The 14187-nt window shown below is 41.8% G+C and overlaps 1 protein-coding gene across 4 annotated transcripts in view; it reads left to right on the top strand.

Annotated features, from left to right (window-relative positions):
* Positions 1-14187, top strand: part of PLA2R1 (phospholipase A2 receptor 1) — a 117788-nt gene that overhangs the window by 4721 nt on the left and 98880 nt on the right. For all 4 annotated transcript variants that reach the window (XR_005081831.2, XR_005081830.2, XM_037140427.2 and 1 more), the window contains exon 2: positions 13270-13650. Coding sequence is in view for 2 of the 4 variants with exons in the window: in XM_037140427.2 (XP_036996322.2) it covers positions 13270-13650 (381 nt within the window). In the remaining 2 variants the exon portion in view is untranslated. The remainder of the gene's footprint in view (positions 1-13269; positions 13651-14187) is intronic.

The raw sequence follows: 14187 nt of genomic DNA, 5'->3' as shown, positions 1-14187 counted from the left end.
AGTCTTGTGAGTTTGGATAAAAGAGAACCAGATCACACTTATACTTACGTTTAAGAATGCCATGGTCAGTTTGGGACTTGGAAAGGGTAATTCTGAAAGGCAGCAAAGAGACCATCTGAAAGGTTAAAATACTTGTGCGTGAAGAAAGACGCTGATGGCAAAAAGTCAGTCCTGGTAGGAATACTGAGGAGCAGAAACTTTGGGTTCAGAGATAAGAGGTAAAGAAGAAGAAAATAAAAATAATAGATTTAGTTAAAGGAGATGGGAGGAGTGTCCAAATTGGAGGGGTAGATTACATTGAATGCAATAGAAATGAGCTTTGGGGGGATCCGTGCTCAGCAGCGACCAGGGCCGAGGTGTGGCTGTCGGAGTGGGAGAACAGGTGAAGGAGGGTCCTTGGAGCAGGGCACTGCAGACATGCATGTCCAACAAAGCTCCACCAAAAAATATCCTCACTTAAATACGATGTACTGCTACTTTTCTATTCTGTTCCATTCTATTTTGTTTTGTAAAGCTCGTCATTAAATTGACCTCATGACCCATTAAATGGGCCACAACCCACAGAGGAGAAAACACCGGGGTAGAGTGTTGGGTCATCTGTGTTGCAAGTTAAAGGCTTTGTTTGGAATGGGGAGGACAAGGAGAATCTGCTGGTGTTACACAGTGAATGTGAGGAAGAGGTTCAGGGGTGGATTCCGGTGTCGAGGAAGGAAACACAAGGTGCCACCTGAGCGAGGTTTCTGAAGGAGGGTGATAAGAGCCACCACCGGGAGCAGCGGGGAGAAGCTGTGACCCTGACATTTTCCTCATAGCTTCTATTCCTAATACAAAAGTAAAAAGCTACAGTTGAGAGGGGTCTGGACATCCCAGTAGTATCTTAATGTTTGGGGAGTGGTTACTCTGTGTCTCTTTACACACATTAACCCACTGAGTCCTCCCTCACCAAATCAGGTAGGTACTATATTAATACCTAAATCAAGGAGGGTTAAGTAACTTGAGCTTACAGGAACTTGACAGTGGGGATTTGAATCCCTGAATAGCCTTGTGACTCCATTCAATAGTTCATTCTGTATTCTGCTGTTTGATGGGGGCCGGTAATTTGATTTTGTGGCAAGAGGAACAGGAGGCAAGCGTCTTACGTTCTGCATCTCCTCCTTTTCCAAACCAGTACTTCCCACATGCAGGAGTGAATAGTTAACAAACAGGAGTGTACAGAGCTATTAGTGGCTTTTAGATTTTTTCTATGTAATTACTAAACTCTGGAGATTTGGGATTTAAGTAAAAGCATATCAGATATTCGTTTAACTGCTCTTCTTGGCTGTAAATCACTCCAACCATCTGACGCTATTTCTCCCATCTCTGCTGGTCATCTCTCAGAATCTCTTCCACTTCATACGGTTCTCATCTCAGCTTCTTTGACTAGCTCCTTTCCTCTGAGCTTCTGAGAGTCAGGACGGACTTCCAGTTTTTCTCGTTCCTTTCACTCTTTCTCGTTAAGCTCATAACCTCTTTTCCTATTGTTGGTCGTTGCAGTAACTGATACCACACAATGGGGATTGCAGGCCAGTGACCAGAGGGTTGTTCCACACAGAGAGCTCAGTGATCCCCTCAGCTCCCCTTCCCTGAGCTCACAATTTGCTTATTTAGATCAGGTTTTCTGAAAAAATGATGCCTTTGTTTTGCTTCTTTTGAACTCATTCCTACGTGATGAATCCTAATATGAGCTATCAAAATAATATAGTTGACATATCTGTAGACTTTGCTGCTGTTTTGTTTTAGAAATTATCCTTAAAGGGCTCTGAGATTTTCCTATAGAAACCTAGGAACATTAATCACATTTTTCATTGATCAAAGTGAAAAAGATTACATTTCATAAGACAAACAAACAAAACAACACCTTATGAACATTGTATTAAGTCACTTGGAGAAGAATATTTTATAAAGCCACTCAAAAAAAGGAATAGCAATAGAATTTCGGTAAATTGGGTTCTAATGAAACAGAGCTAAACAAAACAGCAAGAGGTTTCTGCGTTCATGTGCGTCCATATGACTTTTCAAATTATGATACTTTCCAGACTACCACATTCCAAAGAAATAGGTCGATAAAATGTTTTACTGTTTCAGGTTTTTGGCGTTCTGCTTTTGAGAACTTCCTTTGCTTTTTTAAATTGTATTTTGTATTAGTTTCGGGCGTGTGGCATAGTGGTTAGACGAGCATACACTTTACAAAGTGTCCTCCCCATATTTCGAGTGCCCACTTAGCACTATACGTAGTTATTACAATATTACTGATTATATTCTCTTTGCTGTACTTTACATCCCCATGACTACTCGGTAACTACCGATTTGTACTTCTTAATCCCTTCACCATTTTCACTTATCCCTCATGTCCCTGCCTTTTTGGCAACAACCATCAGTTCTGTCTTTGTAACTATGAGTCCTGAGAACTTTCCTTTTCAATTATGAAAGTATAGACAGGAAATTCTAAGTGATTATCTTACTACAACCATTGTCTTATTTTGTGGCTATTTTGCAGCTATCCACGTTCAAAGTTACTATTTGTTTTTCTCTTATTAACATTTAAAAGTGGTCCTATGGACTGAGGTAATCATTATCAGGATCTGATAATTTTAAACCAATTGTGAAGATGAGGAAACCAAGGCACTTACTCTTTACCTTCAAGCAGCTCTACCCTAAAAGCAATTTTCTACAGTCCTTTTCCTACTGTGTTAACCTTGTACAAATAAAGACAGGGCAGGCTTTATAGGCAGGTGACTCTGGCAGTCCCATAAGGACCCATGCTAAATAGGGTCTTGAACTTGGGGTCTAATGCTCTGTTGTTTTGGGCCTTGGAATTCTTAAATGTTTTTATCTTTGAATTTGTGCACCGGGCATGAAGTCTCATGGGATAATGGAGTAAGAGCCAGGGGCTTAAAGCCACACCTCAAGCTCCGTCCCACCTCTTACCACCTACCCAGTTCTCCGTGGTTGCATTTTCAGCCTCCCTCTTCATACTCTTATCCTCCACCCACATGGCAGCCTGGTTGCATTGGGGTTGGGGACTGGAGGCCCAGGGTCTGGGAGTAGATGACCAGTGGCATCTCGTTGGGGGGCTCCGCCCACAGCCCCCCACCCCACCCCCAGACGCCATGAATGAGAATAAGTCTACCAAGACGTGATTTGCTTGGGGATGAAAGGTGGCTGATCTCTCAAAGGAGAAGGGCCAAGAGCCTTTTCTTCGATGGGCTTTTATTGGGTTCGTTTTGCACTGGAATACACGTAAAGCTTATTAATCATTATCAGGAAGTAAGGATCAAACAATAGATAATATACAAAGAACTCTGAGGGCCTATTTTAAGCCAGGGTAAGATAGCCAAAGGGCCATAAAACTTTAAGGAACAAACTCACTTCTTGCCTGTACCCTTGTTTAATTGAGAATATTCTAAACAAAGCAGGTTTCACAAGACTTTACGTATTTTTTTTTAGGCCTGATTGCTCTAGAGAACCTGGCCTTTCCAGCACGGGTGGTACCTACCACCAGCATTGTTTTAGGCTCAACACATTGTCTCAAGCTTAAGACAGGCAGGGGAAGTAAGGCAGCCAAAAGATTAGGAGACTTCTTGCAGACAGAATGAGAACTCAGGCTATGTCAAAGTTGAGGGACAAGGGTCCGTCACCCCCTTTTGCTGTAGCCCCCAGGTTCTTCCTTGGGGCCTCCATGTGATTGGTCTGTCTTAGGTGATTCCCGTCTCGAGGAATCTTACCCGTCATTGGCTAACGGATCAAGCACTGGGGGCCAGGCAGGGTGAAAAAAAAAAGAGCAGAAGCAGTGCTCCTGCCAAGGAGATAAGCTTTGTCTCCTTAGTAGTTTATGGTCCGAAGGTCACTCACTCAGCCTTAGCCATAGCAGGGTTACAGCTTCTGAAACCAGGCAGGGTGGTTCCCAACAGCAGCTAAGGGAAGAGCAAGGCAGTGACTGTCTCTGCTGGGCTGGCAGCACCTCTGTAGGTGCAGTGAGGACTGAGTGGGAACCTATCACCTACCCCCAACCCAGGTACTGAATGTGTTCCCAGCTCCTTCTGGCATGGGAGTTACGATCACTAGTGGGCCAATGGGAAATGGAGACTGACTCAACTTCCCTGCCCCAGCTAGAGCCCCAAAGTTTCATTTTACTCTGGGCCCTGCAAATTAGGTAGCCAGCCTGAATAAAAGGCACGGGAAGAGTTATGGGTCTAATTGTGTCTCCCTCAAAAATTATATGTTGAAATCCTTACTCCTCAATACCTTTTAATGAGGCCTTATTTGGAGATAAGGTCTTTACAGAGGCAATCAAGTTACAATAAGGTGATTAGGGCAGCCCCAAATTTAATAAGACTGATGTTCTCATAAGAAGGGGATATTTGGATACAGAAATATGCAGAGAGAGTAGATAATATAAGGAAATATGGGGCGAAGACAGCCATCTATGAGCCAGGGAGGGAGGTCTGGAACAACAGACTCTTTCCTCATGGGCCGTGGAAGGAGCCAGCTCCACCAGCACCTTGGGTCTTGACTTGTAACCTCCAGAGCCATGAGCCAATCATTCCTGTTGTTTAAGCCACTCGGTTTGTGGAACTTTGTTATGGCAGTCCAGCAAATGAATACAGGCACTAACGATGTATTTACCGTTAAAAAAAGATGGTTTTATCTATCTCCCATTTAAGTAAAGGTTTTTCTTTGTTTAAAATGGGTATATTCTCAAAGCAGTGAAAATGGAGAGCTCCTGTAAACACTTTGCTTTCAATAATGTCACATCTTTCCCAGCTTGGTTTTGTTGGTGGCAGAGTGCTTTTCTGAGTTTGTTTTGATGACCGAGTCCTTGACTTGGGGCTTCATACCCTCTGGGGGCTTCCACACGCAGGCATTTGTGAGGGAGGTGTATCAGTGTTCTATCTGACCACGTCTTGCCATAACTTGCTCTTTGAAATGGGGCTCCCTGGCGACGGAAATGGTATATTTTCAACACAGTCTATGAGATGATCATAGAGCCGCTGTCAATAATGATTTTTACACTGGCAATGTTTGTTAGATACTTTAGAGTTAAAGACCAAAATGATGGAGAAGTAAATTAAAAGCTAAAAGGAAAAAATGAGTTTTCAACTCTGCTTTAAAATTCATTGGTAAGACACAGAGACACAACAGAGAACTTGTAAAGAGATAATAAGATTTTTCTGCCAGGGTCACTGCTGCTATTGAGATGGGTGGAGGGACAGGGGAGGGAGGGAGAAAGGCAGAGAGTGGTGAGGAAAGTTTGCAAGGGTTAAATGCACTTCACACAGGGGCTGGTGATGGGCAATTTGAAGCCTCACAAAACCAAGCCTGATGGTGCAGATTAAGTTGGGTTTCATTTTTCCCCCACCTGTGAGCCAGAATACCATAGGCTTCATGGAACTGGAAGCAACAATTTGGGGGGATTAGAGAGCAAGGAGAAAAGAACACATAAAAAGATTTAGCCAGAGGGGTCCACCGGCCTGTGGAGGTGGTGATTATCCAGGTTTGGAAGCTACAGGAGAATAAAGAAGGCTCAAAGTTGAAGGACGATGGTAGGGCAGGGGGAGAGATGGACGTTCTGAGGCAGGTCAAAATGTTTTAAAATGTACTGAACTTTTTAGTTGATTAATTGAAGGCAATTGATAGAAACCCACAGGCTTTGTTAGGAGCTGTCAGCTTGTTAAAAGACAATCACCAAATCTCAGAGGATCTGGGATAAATGCAAATCTCCAGAGAGGACCAGAAAGGGTCCTCTTTTCACTTTGGTCTTTCAAGTACAATGTGCATGCTGCAAGCACTAGAAATGCCTTGCTTATTGGTCTCGAAAGTCATGTTAAGAATCCAGATTTTCTGCATCATTCGGCCATGAGCAGGAATTGATTCAGCCAATTACAACATCCCTTCCTGCTTAGAGTAATCTAAGGAACACGATCAGATCTGAAGCCTTTGTTTTCTGGAGGGCACAAACCCAAATTTGTGTGGCTGAGAAAGGTCAGTACATCTCAAAAGAGAAGCTGCTCACCTTTAGAATGGTTACAGATTGGACCCCTTCTGTTCCGAAACTGAAATACTGTCAGAACAACAAGGAACTGGGCAGATTCCAGACATGATACAGGGCAGGAAGTGCATGAGCCCAGCACCAGCTGTGTGAGTGGATGGAGTGGAAGAGGTTTAAACCCAGGGGAATGGGCTAGGAGATTGAAATTGGATTGCAGTCGGCAAGCTGTGGCTTCCTAATAGCTTGTCTTAAACGTTGTGCTTGATGTGAACCGTGCATTTGAACTTTTCCTTTCAGTCCCCTCAATATGGAGCAGCACAGATTCTGACTGTGTATTAGGTTACAAGGCCACTGTCATAGTGTAATTTATTGAACACTAGAAAGCCCTTTGCTTACCTAAAACCCACCATAAAAAAAAGAGTACTTCTTTAGGAATTATTGTTTTGTTTGTTTCAAGTGTTTTTTTTGTTAAACGTTACAGAAACCTAAGACGTCATACTTCAAACCATAGCTTATTTACTTAACACTTGAAATGTTCAGGCAGTGCTAAGGGAAAAACTATTTAAAGGAGAAGAAGACTCCATGAGGCGGGTGCAGATGTCAGAGAGATGGTGAAAGTGAAGTGGCAGCGTCTTAAGAGAAACCACCCCTGAGTCCCCATGGGCACTGTTCAAACAGATGGATCAAGCTGCAATAGAAGCCCCAGGCTTTAGACTCCAACCTCAGGGTATCCTAGGGACTGGGAGCCATCTGGCAGCCAATCAAATACCTGAAGCCTGAAAACAAGTCATTGTAGCTACTTTTTCCAGAGTCTCCACATTCCATCCTTTACCAAATCCTGTCATTTCTGCCCCCTTTGAATTCTCTCTCTGGTGGCCGGAGTCCAATCACTCCCTCTCTTCCCTTCACCACGGGTTGAGTCGGTACCCTCCATCTTTTATGCTGGGTCCTAACAATAGTCCCCAGGCTGCTCTCCATTTCCTCTCATGGGCTATCCCTTCTCTCCTAAATGAGAACTCCCCTGGGGCAAGAACTTGGACATTTGCCCTTATGTCTGTATTCTCAGCTCTCTCAAACCATGTCAGGAACACAGTAGGTGCTCAATAAATGTTTTGTTGAATGATTCACAACCTCGATTGTGGGGTGAATTTCACACCACAGCCCCAGTCATGTCTCTTCATTTTCCAAAAGCTCCCTTTCACATGAAGAGTAACATACAAATTTCTGCATAAAATTCAACTTCTTTATAAAATTACCTCTTTCTGATTTCGTAGTCTATGGCCACCAAAGTCTTATATGTAGCTAGGCTCTCAACCCCTGCAGCTGATTATTCTTATCCCCTCTGAGCTGTGGTGGCATTTGCTCTGTCCACAATGCCCCCTTGCCTGACTCATCACCTCTCCACCCACAGACCTCTTCCACTCGTCTGGACTCTGTAATGAGGACAAGTATCCATGTAGCCTAGTTCACCAATGTACTTCCATGTGTGACAAATATTAGCTCCCTAATAAATACTGTCTGTTGAATGAGAATGTGTATGTGTGTGTGTGAGAGAGAGAGAAAGATTTCTTTGACTTCTGAGTCAAACTGACCCCTTCTATTCATGACTTCTACCTCATTGTGCTTCTACCTGTTGTGTCAGAATATACTTTGGCTTTAAGTTACAGCTATTTCTGTACATTTCATGAAATACTCCCAGGGAGAAGATAAGTTCTTCGAGGGCAAACACTATGACATATATACCCTTTTATCTGCAGGGTTCCTAACACCTGCCAGATAGGCACTCAGTAAATATTTGCCTGAAATTTCAAATATCTTACTTTACATTGCAACGAGCTTTAGCTGTTCATTGTCTTCTTCTGAGTTATTCATGAATGGATGTAATTAAAACTAGGCCTGGGCCTATATGATTCTCACTGAGTATGTTAAACTTCTAAGACAAAATGGATTTGGGAAAAAATATAAAAGAATGATTCAATTAAATGAGCTTTACAGACTCATGTACGTCTGAAGTTCACGGTTCTGCATTTATGGGTAAAGTGAGTCTTCTCTCCACACTCCTTCCAGCATTGTTCTGCCCTGTCTTCCCTGGAGAAGTATGTGCGCAAACACACCCTCCACTCAGATGTGCCTGATGACACTGGGGGGGGTCACGTCTACCTCACATGTGACAGCTCCTAAAAACCCAGTCAGGTGTCTTAAGTTTTCATCTATTTTCTTTTCCTTTTGTTAAGTCACTTGTTTCAAAGAGTTTTTTTAACGCAATTATAATTTTTTTTAAAAAGATGGAGCCCTCTATTTCATTAACTAGGAGCATCCCCGTGATTCCAGAACAAATAGATACAGTGTCTTTGTTTATTTGTTGTCTGTTTTCACTTTTTGTAGTATTTTACTTTTGGAGAGAGGGGAGGAAGGAGAACAGGGAGAGGAACATCAATATGTGTGAGAGACATAGTGAGCCCCGGACCAAGAATCAAACCAGTGACCGTTCTGTTCTCAGGATCATGCTCAGTCAACTGAGCCACACCAGCCAGGACTGTTCTCATTTATTTTAAGAGCATTTGCCTGGGCCGTAGTCAATGTTTGGTGAAAGGAGAAGAGATTGGACTTTTGAGGCCTTATTTATTTTTATTTTTCAATTACAATTTACTTTCAATACAGTGGTTAGACAGTCATACAAATAGATACAGTTTTAAGGGACGTATATTATGGCAAATAATTTCTCTCTATATCTCTAGCACTCTACACAATGCCTACCACACATCCAGCACCCAATAAATGCTTGTTGAAAGAATGAATGAATGAACAAAGTAATGGTCTACATGTGGTCATGAATGGACTACCCTAAACTTAAGTTCTACACTTGATCAAGGAAGCATTCTCTTGCCAGTCCTTAAAAAAGCACACCTTATCCTGTGGCGCCAAAAGGTGAGTCCAAAATGATGTCTTCCTACAAAGATCTCAGAAGTGGAAAGCAGAACCACTGTCTTCCATGGGTTTTATTTTGTTTTTTAAAAAGATGAAATTTAGTTTATAAGTCACTTCCAGTAAGTTCATCCTTTTTCTTCCCCTAAACTTATGATCGTGAAGGGAAGTATAATAACATTTTACTGAGAAGAGATTTAGTAATTCAGACAGGACTTCATTAATCACTTAATCACTGTTCAAGCAGAACTGATGTCTTTGACATATGTAATCAATCTTGATTCCTCCCATATTTGATTTTCATCCTTTTTGAAGTCTGGCTACAGACACTAAGGATGGCGGTTTATTTTCACATTATCTCTTGTTACAGACAACCCATACATGCATATAATAATAGAGTATTGATACCTATATTGGTCTCTTCATAGTCCATTTGAAAACTGTTGTTTTCTCTTCAGTGAATTTATGTAGAGTAATGCTGCTAGGACTAGATTCTATTATAGCTTAATGGAAAGTGGGCTTGGGTCATTTTTAGCTTGGCATGACATAGTATTCTTTTGAAAATGACAGGTTTATTGTTATTGTTAAGCCAGAGTTACGTGTTTTGACACACTCTGAAGAACTTTTCCAAAGTTACATTCTAAAGGCCGCTGGGCATGGAAAGGTAAGAGCAGCCCAGAACTGCGCAGCATGGGATTAAGTTTGTCTAATATCTTCAGCTTTGGAAAGATAGTTTTCCAATCACTGGAGTGATGATGGAAGTTCCCTCCTTTTCTCTTAACACTTCATAAGTTGGACTTTTAAAAACATGATTCGCTCTCAGTTTTAGTGCTATTTAATTTCCGTGGCTAATTACTTATAGACTACACCTTTCCATACACTACTTGTTGACATCATGTTCTCTCTTTCCTACAGAAAGGCAGCAATATAGAATTTATAAACAGGTAGTATAAAAGATGAACAAAGAAAGAATCTTAATTCAGAGTTGCACATATATTTGAACAGACGAGGCAAGAATTTTGTTACCTGGTTGTTTGAAGAGTATTGTCTTCTCCCTGAAAGGTGATGTTATGGTATTTGATGACTGCTTAACACTAGTTAGTCTGCATGCACTGTATGCAGCAGAAGCTAAAGTAAAAATGAGCTTTCGTTGTAATGATGGGAAAGAATGTTCTTTGTGGGATGCTCAGATTAGCACTCTACAGTGATCAACCAAATCCGTGGCTGGATCTACAGACCAGGAATCAGGAACCCAGAGGGATAATAATAACAACTGCCATTTACTGAGGTCTTCCCTTGCCGAGGTAGTGTGTGGTGTGTGTTGCATGGATTATTTAATGGAATATTCTTTTTCTTTTCTTTAAATAAAACATACTGAGTATGACATTGTTAATAAAATTTTATGCAGGTTTCAAGTGCAGGGCTCTATGATACGTTACCTGTATATTGCATTGTGTGCCCACCATCCAAAGTCAAATCTCCTTCCATCACCATGTATTTGACACATTTTCCCTTTATTATCTCTCAACCCCCTTCCCTCTGGTGACCACTATGCTGTTGTCTGTGTCTATGAGTTTTTGTTCATTTTCCTTGTTTGCTCACTTGTTGCTTTCAGTTTCATATCCCACACATGAGTGATATCATATGGTTCTTGACATTTCACATCTGACTTATTTCGCTTAGCATAATATTCTCAAGATTCATCCAATGTTGCAAGTGGCAGTATTTCATCTTTTTATGGTTGAGTAGTATGCCATTGTATATATGTACCACATCTTCTTTATCCAATCATCTATCAGAAGACACATTGGTACTTCCATGGCTCAGGTTCCACGAGTTATACTACAATAAACATAGTGGTGCATATATCTTTGTGAATAAATGTTTTCAAATTTTTTGGATAGATGCCCAGAAGAGGGACTTCTGGGTCATACAGTAGATTTATTCTTTTTCTCTTTTTTTTTTTGAGAAAACTTCATAATGTTTTTCATGGTGGCTGTAGCAGTTTACATTTCAACCAGCAGGGAATGAGGCGTCCTTTTTCTCTACAACCTGTCCTGCACTTGTTATTACCCATCTTGTTGATAATATCCTGTAACAGGTATGAGGTGGTATCCCACTGTAGTTTTGATTTGCATTTCCTTAATAGTAGTGAAGTTGAGCATCTTTTCATAAATCTGTTGGCCATTTGTATGTCTTCTTGGGGAAAGTGTCTGTTTAGGCCCTCTTTCCATTTTTTTTTTTAATCAGATTGTTTGTTTGGTGTTGAGTTGTATGATGAGTTCTTTATACATTTTGGATATTAACTCCTTGTCAGAGCTGTTGTTTGCAAATATCTTCTTGCATTTGGTTGATTGCTTTTTTGCTTTATTGGCAGTTTCCTTTGCTGTGCACAAGCTTTTCATTTTGGTATAGTCCCATTCATTTATTTTTGCCTTTACTTCCCCTGCCTTTGGAGTTAAATTCATAAAATCCACTCAAAGACCAAGGTCCATAAGTTTAGCACTTATGTTTTCTTTGATGTAATTTATTGTTTCAGGTCTTATATTTAGGTCTTTGATCTAGTGTGAGTTAATTTTTTGTATGAGGACAAATAGTAGTCTATTTTTATTCTTTTGCATGTAGTTTTTAATGAAATACTCTCAACACCTTATGAGACCAATATCACACATATTTCCAGTTCACAGAGGAAAGGTGAGGCTTACAGAGATCAAGAAATTTGCCCAGCTGGTATAGTGCAGTGGATTGAGTGCAGGCTGCAGACCAAAGCGTTGCCAGTTCGATTTCCAGTTGGGGAACATGCCTGGGTTGCGGGCCTGGTCCCCAGTGGGGGCCATGTGAGAGGCAACCACACATTGATGTTTCTCTCCCTGTATTTCTCCCTCCTGTCCCCTCTCTCTAAATATAAGTAAATAAATAATCTTTTAAAAAAAGAAAAGAAAAGGATATTTGCTCAAAGTCACAAGAGTAGTTTGTAGCAGGTCTGCCTGTTTCCAGAGTAGGCAGTTGCATGGGAAAAAACGCATTATCACCATGCACTGATCTGTAAGGAGGCGCATTCCACACTGTTTCAAATCTCTAGCTGGCCTTTGCCTGTCCCTGCCATCCCCATGCTATATGACACAACTTTTCCTAAACTGCAGCTATTTCAAGGGAACCTGATAATGTTCCTTCAGAGATTTGAACATTGGACAGGAAGTAAAATATAGGAGGAGAACCTAGCTAACAGGAGAACAAATGAGCTCTTGGACCTGACCAGACGTTCTGGGCTGAGTACCAGGGCCTAGGCAGCAGCTGCCAGCGTATTTAATCAATGAGCTCAGGATAGCCCATGCTTCGAGAGAACACATTCAGGATTGTTGTGTAATAGGTGTCTTCCAAGCCCGTGACTTGAGGTGGAATCGTGTAGCAGGCGCGTAATTAACACATATTCCCTGGCTGTGCTTTACCAGCTTTTCCAGAGGAAATTCACCCAAATCTCTTTTTCTGCTCCAGGAAGTTGGAAGCTCAAGGCTATATCATAAAACGCTTGCTTTTTCCACTTATCTGCGTGACCTATGTGCTTATGCTGCCATCTCGGCCCTCTTACTCCTCTCATGTATCTAAGCGTGGGGCCTCAGCTAGTGTCCTGGGCGTCTCTCCGCTCCTGCTGGTCCACACAACAAGGCTGCTCCTGCAAAGAGGGCACTCCCATATCAAAGGTGCCCACTTTTCAACTCCCCATGGGTCTAACACAAAAGTAAATGTGAGCTAGTATTTTTTTCCTCATCTGTATGACATCTTGTATCAAGACGCAAAGGGTACTTTATGTCTATCTTTTGGATTTTCTATAGGAACTAAATGGTAGAAACTTCTGTTTTGGTGGCTTTTGATCCAGCTGCCATGTTCCTAATATTCAGGCACTTACCTGGAAAAAACCAAATGTCACCATGCCTCTGGGTACCCAGTGTCTTTCTTCTCTAGCCCCGAGTATTATTCCCAATGCCTGCTTCCCATCCAGTTGTGGAGACCTCCTTCTCCACCAGTAAAATTTCTGAGTGGATTGACAGGTAGCCTTCATTACTGTAGGGCCATGGAAGTCTTAAATCAGAGGTTTCCCATTAGCTTCAATGAGCCCATTTTTGCTTCCAAAGATACTTCTCTGTTTTGAGCAAACAAATGTTCCTGGTGGACCCTGCCCATCAACTCCAGATCTGTTCAAAATGGCTGCCAACTGTGACATATCACAACTTAACACGTGCACACTGGGATGCTCATGACACTGGATAATCTACATATGAAAATCCCATACCATATCTTTTATTTTGCTGTTTCAGATAAAGGAATATTCGTGATCCAAAGTGAGAGCGTCAAGAAATGCATTCAAGCAGGCAAATCTGTACTGACTCTGGAGAACTGCAAACTACCCAACAAGTACATGATGTGGAAATGGGTTTCAAACCATCGCCTCTTTAACACTGGAGGCAGCGGTTGCCTGGGTCTGAATTTATCTGATCCAGAGCAGCCGCTAAGCATATATGAGTGCGATTCCACCCACGTTTCCTTGAGGTGGCGCTGCAACAGGAAGATGATCGCCGGCCCACTGCAGTACCTGGTGCAGGCGAAGAGCAACGTGCTGGTGGCCTCCCGGAAGTATCTCCATAAGTGGGTTTCCTACCTGTCAGGAGGTGGAGGCATTTGTGAATATTTGCACAAAGGTAAAAAGAAAATTAACCAAGTACTAATGAAATGATATGTTTAGAAAGTTTACGTAATATGTAAACTTACGTAATATGTTTAAATATGTTTACGTAATAAAGATTTGTAAAATATATCATATAAAAGGTATACACAGCACCCAGACCCTCAAGGGACTTCCACTAAATATATTTTAGATGCTTAATCACTTATTGCAAAAGAATGACTAGAGTCTTGGACTTGACTTGCCGAATTCTCTTAAAAAAGTACAAGCTCTCAGGTACCAGAGGAGAAAACACAACTTTGGGAATCAATGAAAAGAGGAGAAAGTATAGGAGGAGGAGAGGAAAGGAGAAAATGGTGGTGGAAGGAAAAGATCTTGGAAGTAACGACTTGGCAAGACGAATTTGAGGATCCCTCCAGCCACCGTTTCTCTGGTTGCAGACACTCCATCCCGGGAGGGAGTGTGTCTACAGGCACCTCAGTGCCTGCAAAGCCCTGCCAGTGTCCACCCGATGGTCACGTTACAAGTTAGACTATTGTCAGGGGTTATTTGG

Source organism: Artibeus jamaicensis, unplaced genomic scaffold (genome assembly GCF_021234435.1).
Source record: "Artibeus jamaicensis isolate MK-2021 breed Jamaican fruit bat unplaced genomic scaffold, CSHL_Jam_final contig_936, whole genome shotgun sequence".
Classification (NCBI taxonomy): Eukaryota; Metazoa; Chordata; class Mammalia; order Chiroptera; family Phyllostomidae; genus Artibeus; species Artibeus jamaicensis.
Note: the sequence above shows the minus strand (reverse complement) of the source record. Positions and strands in the feature narration are given on the sequence as shown.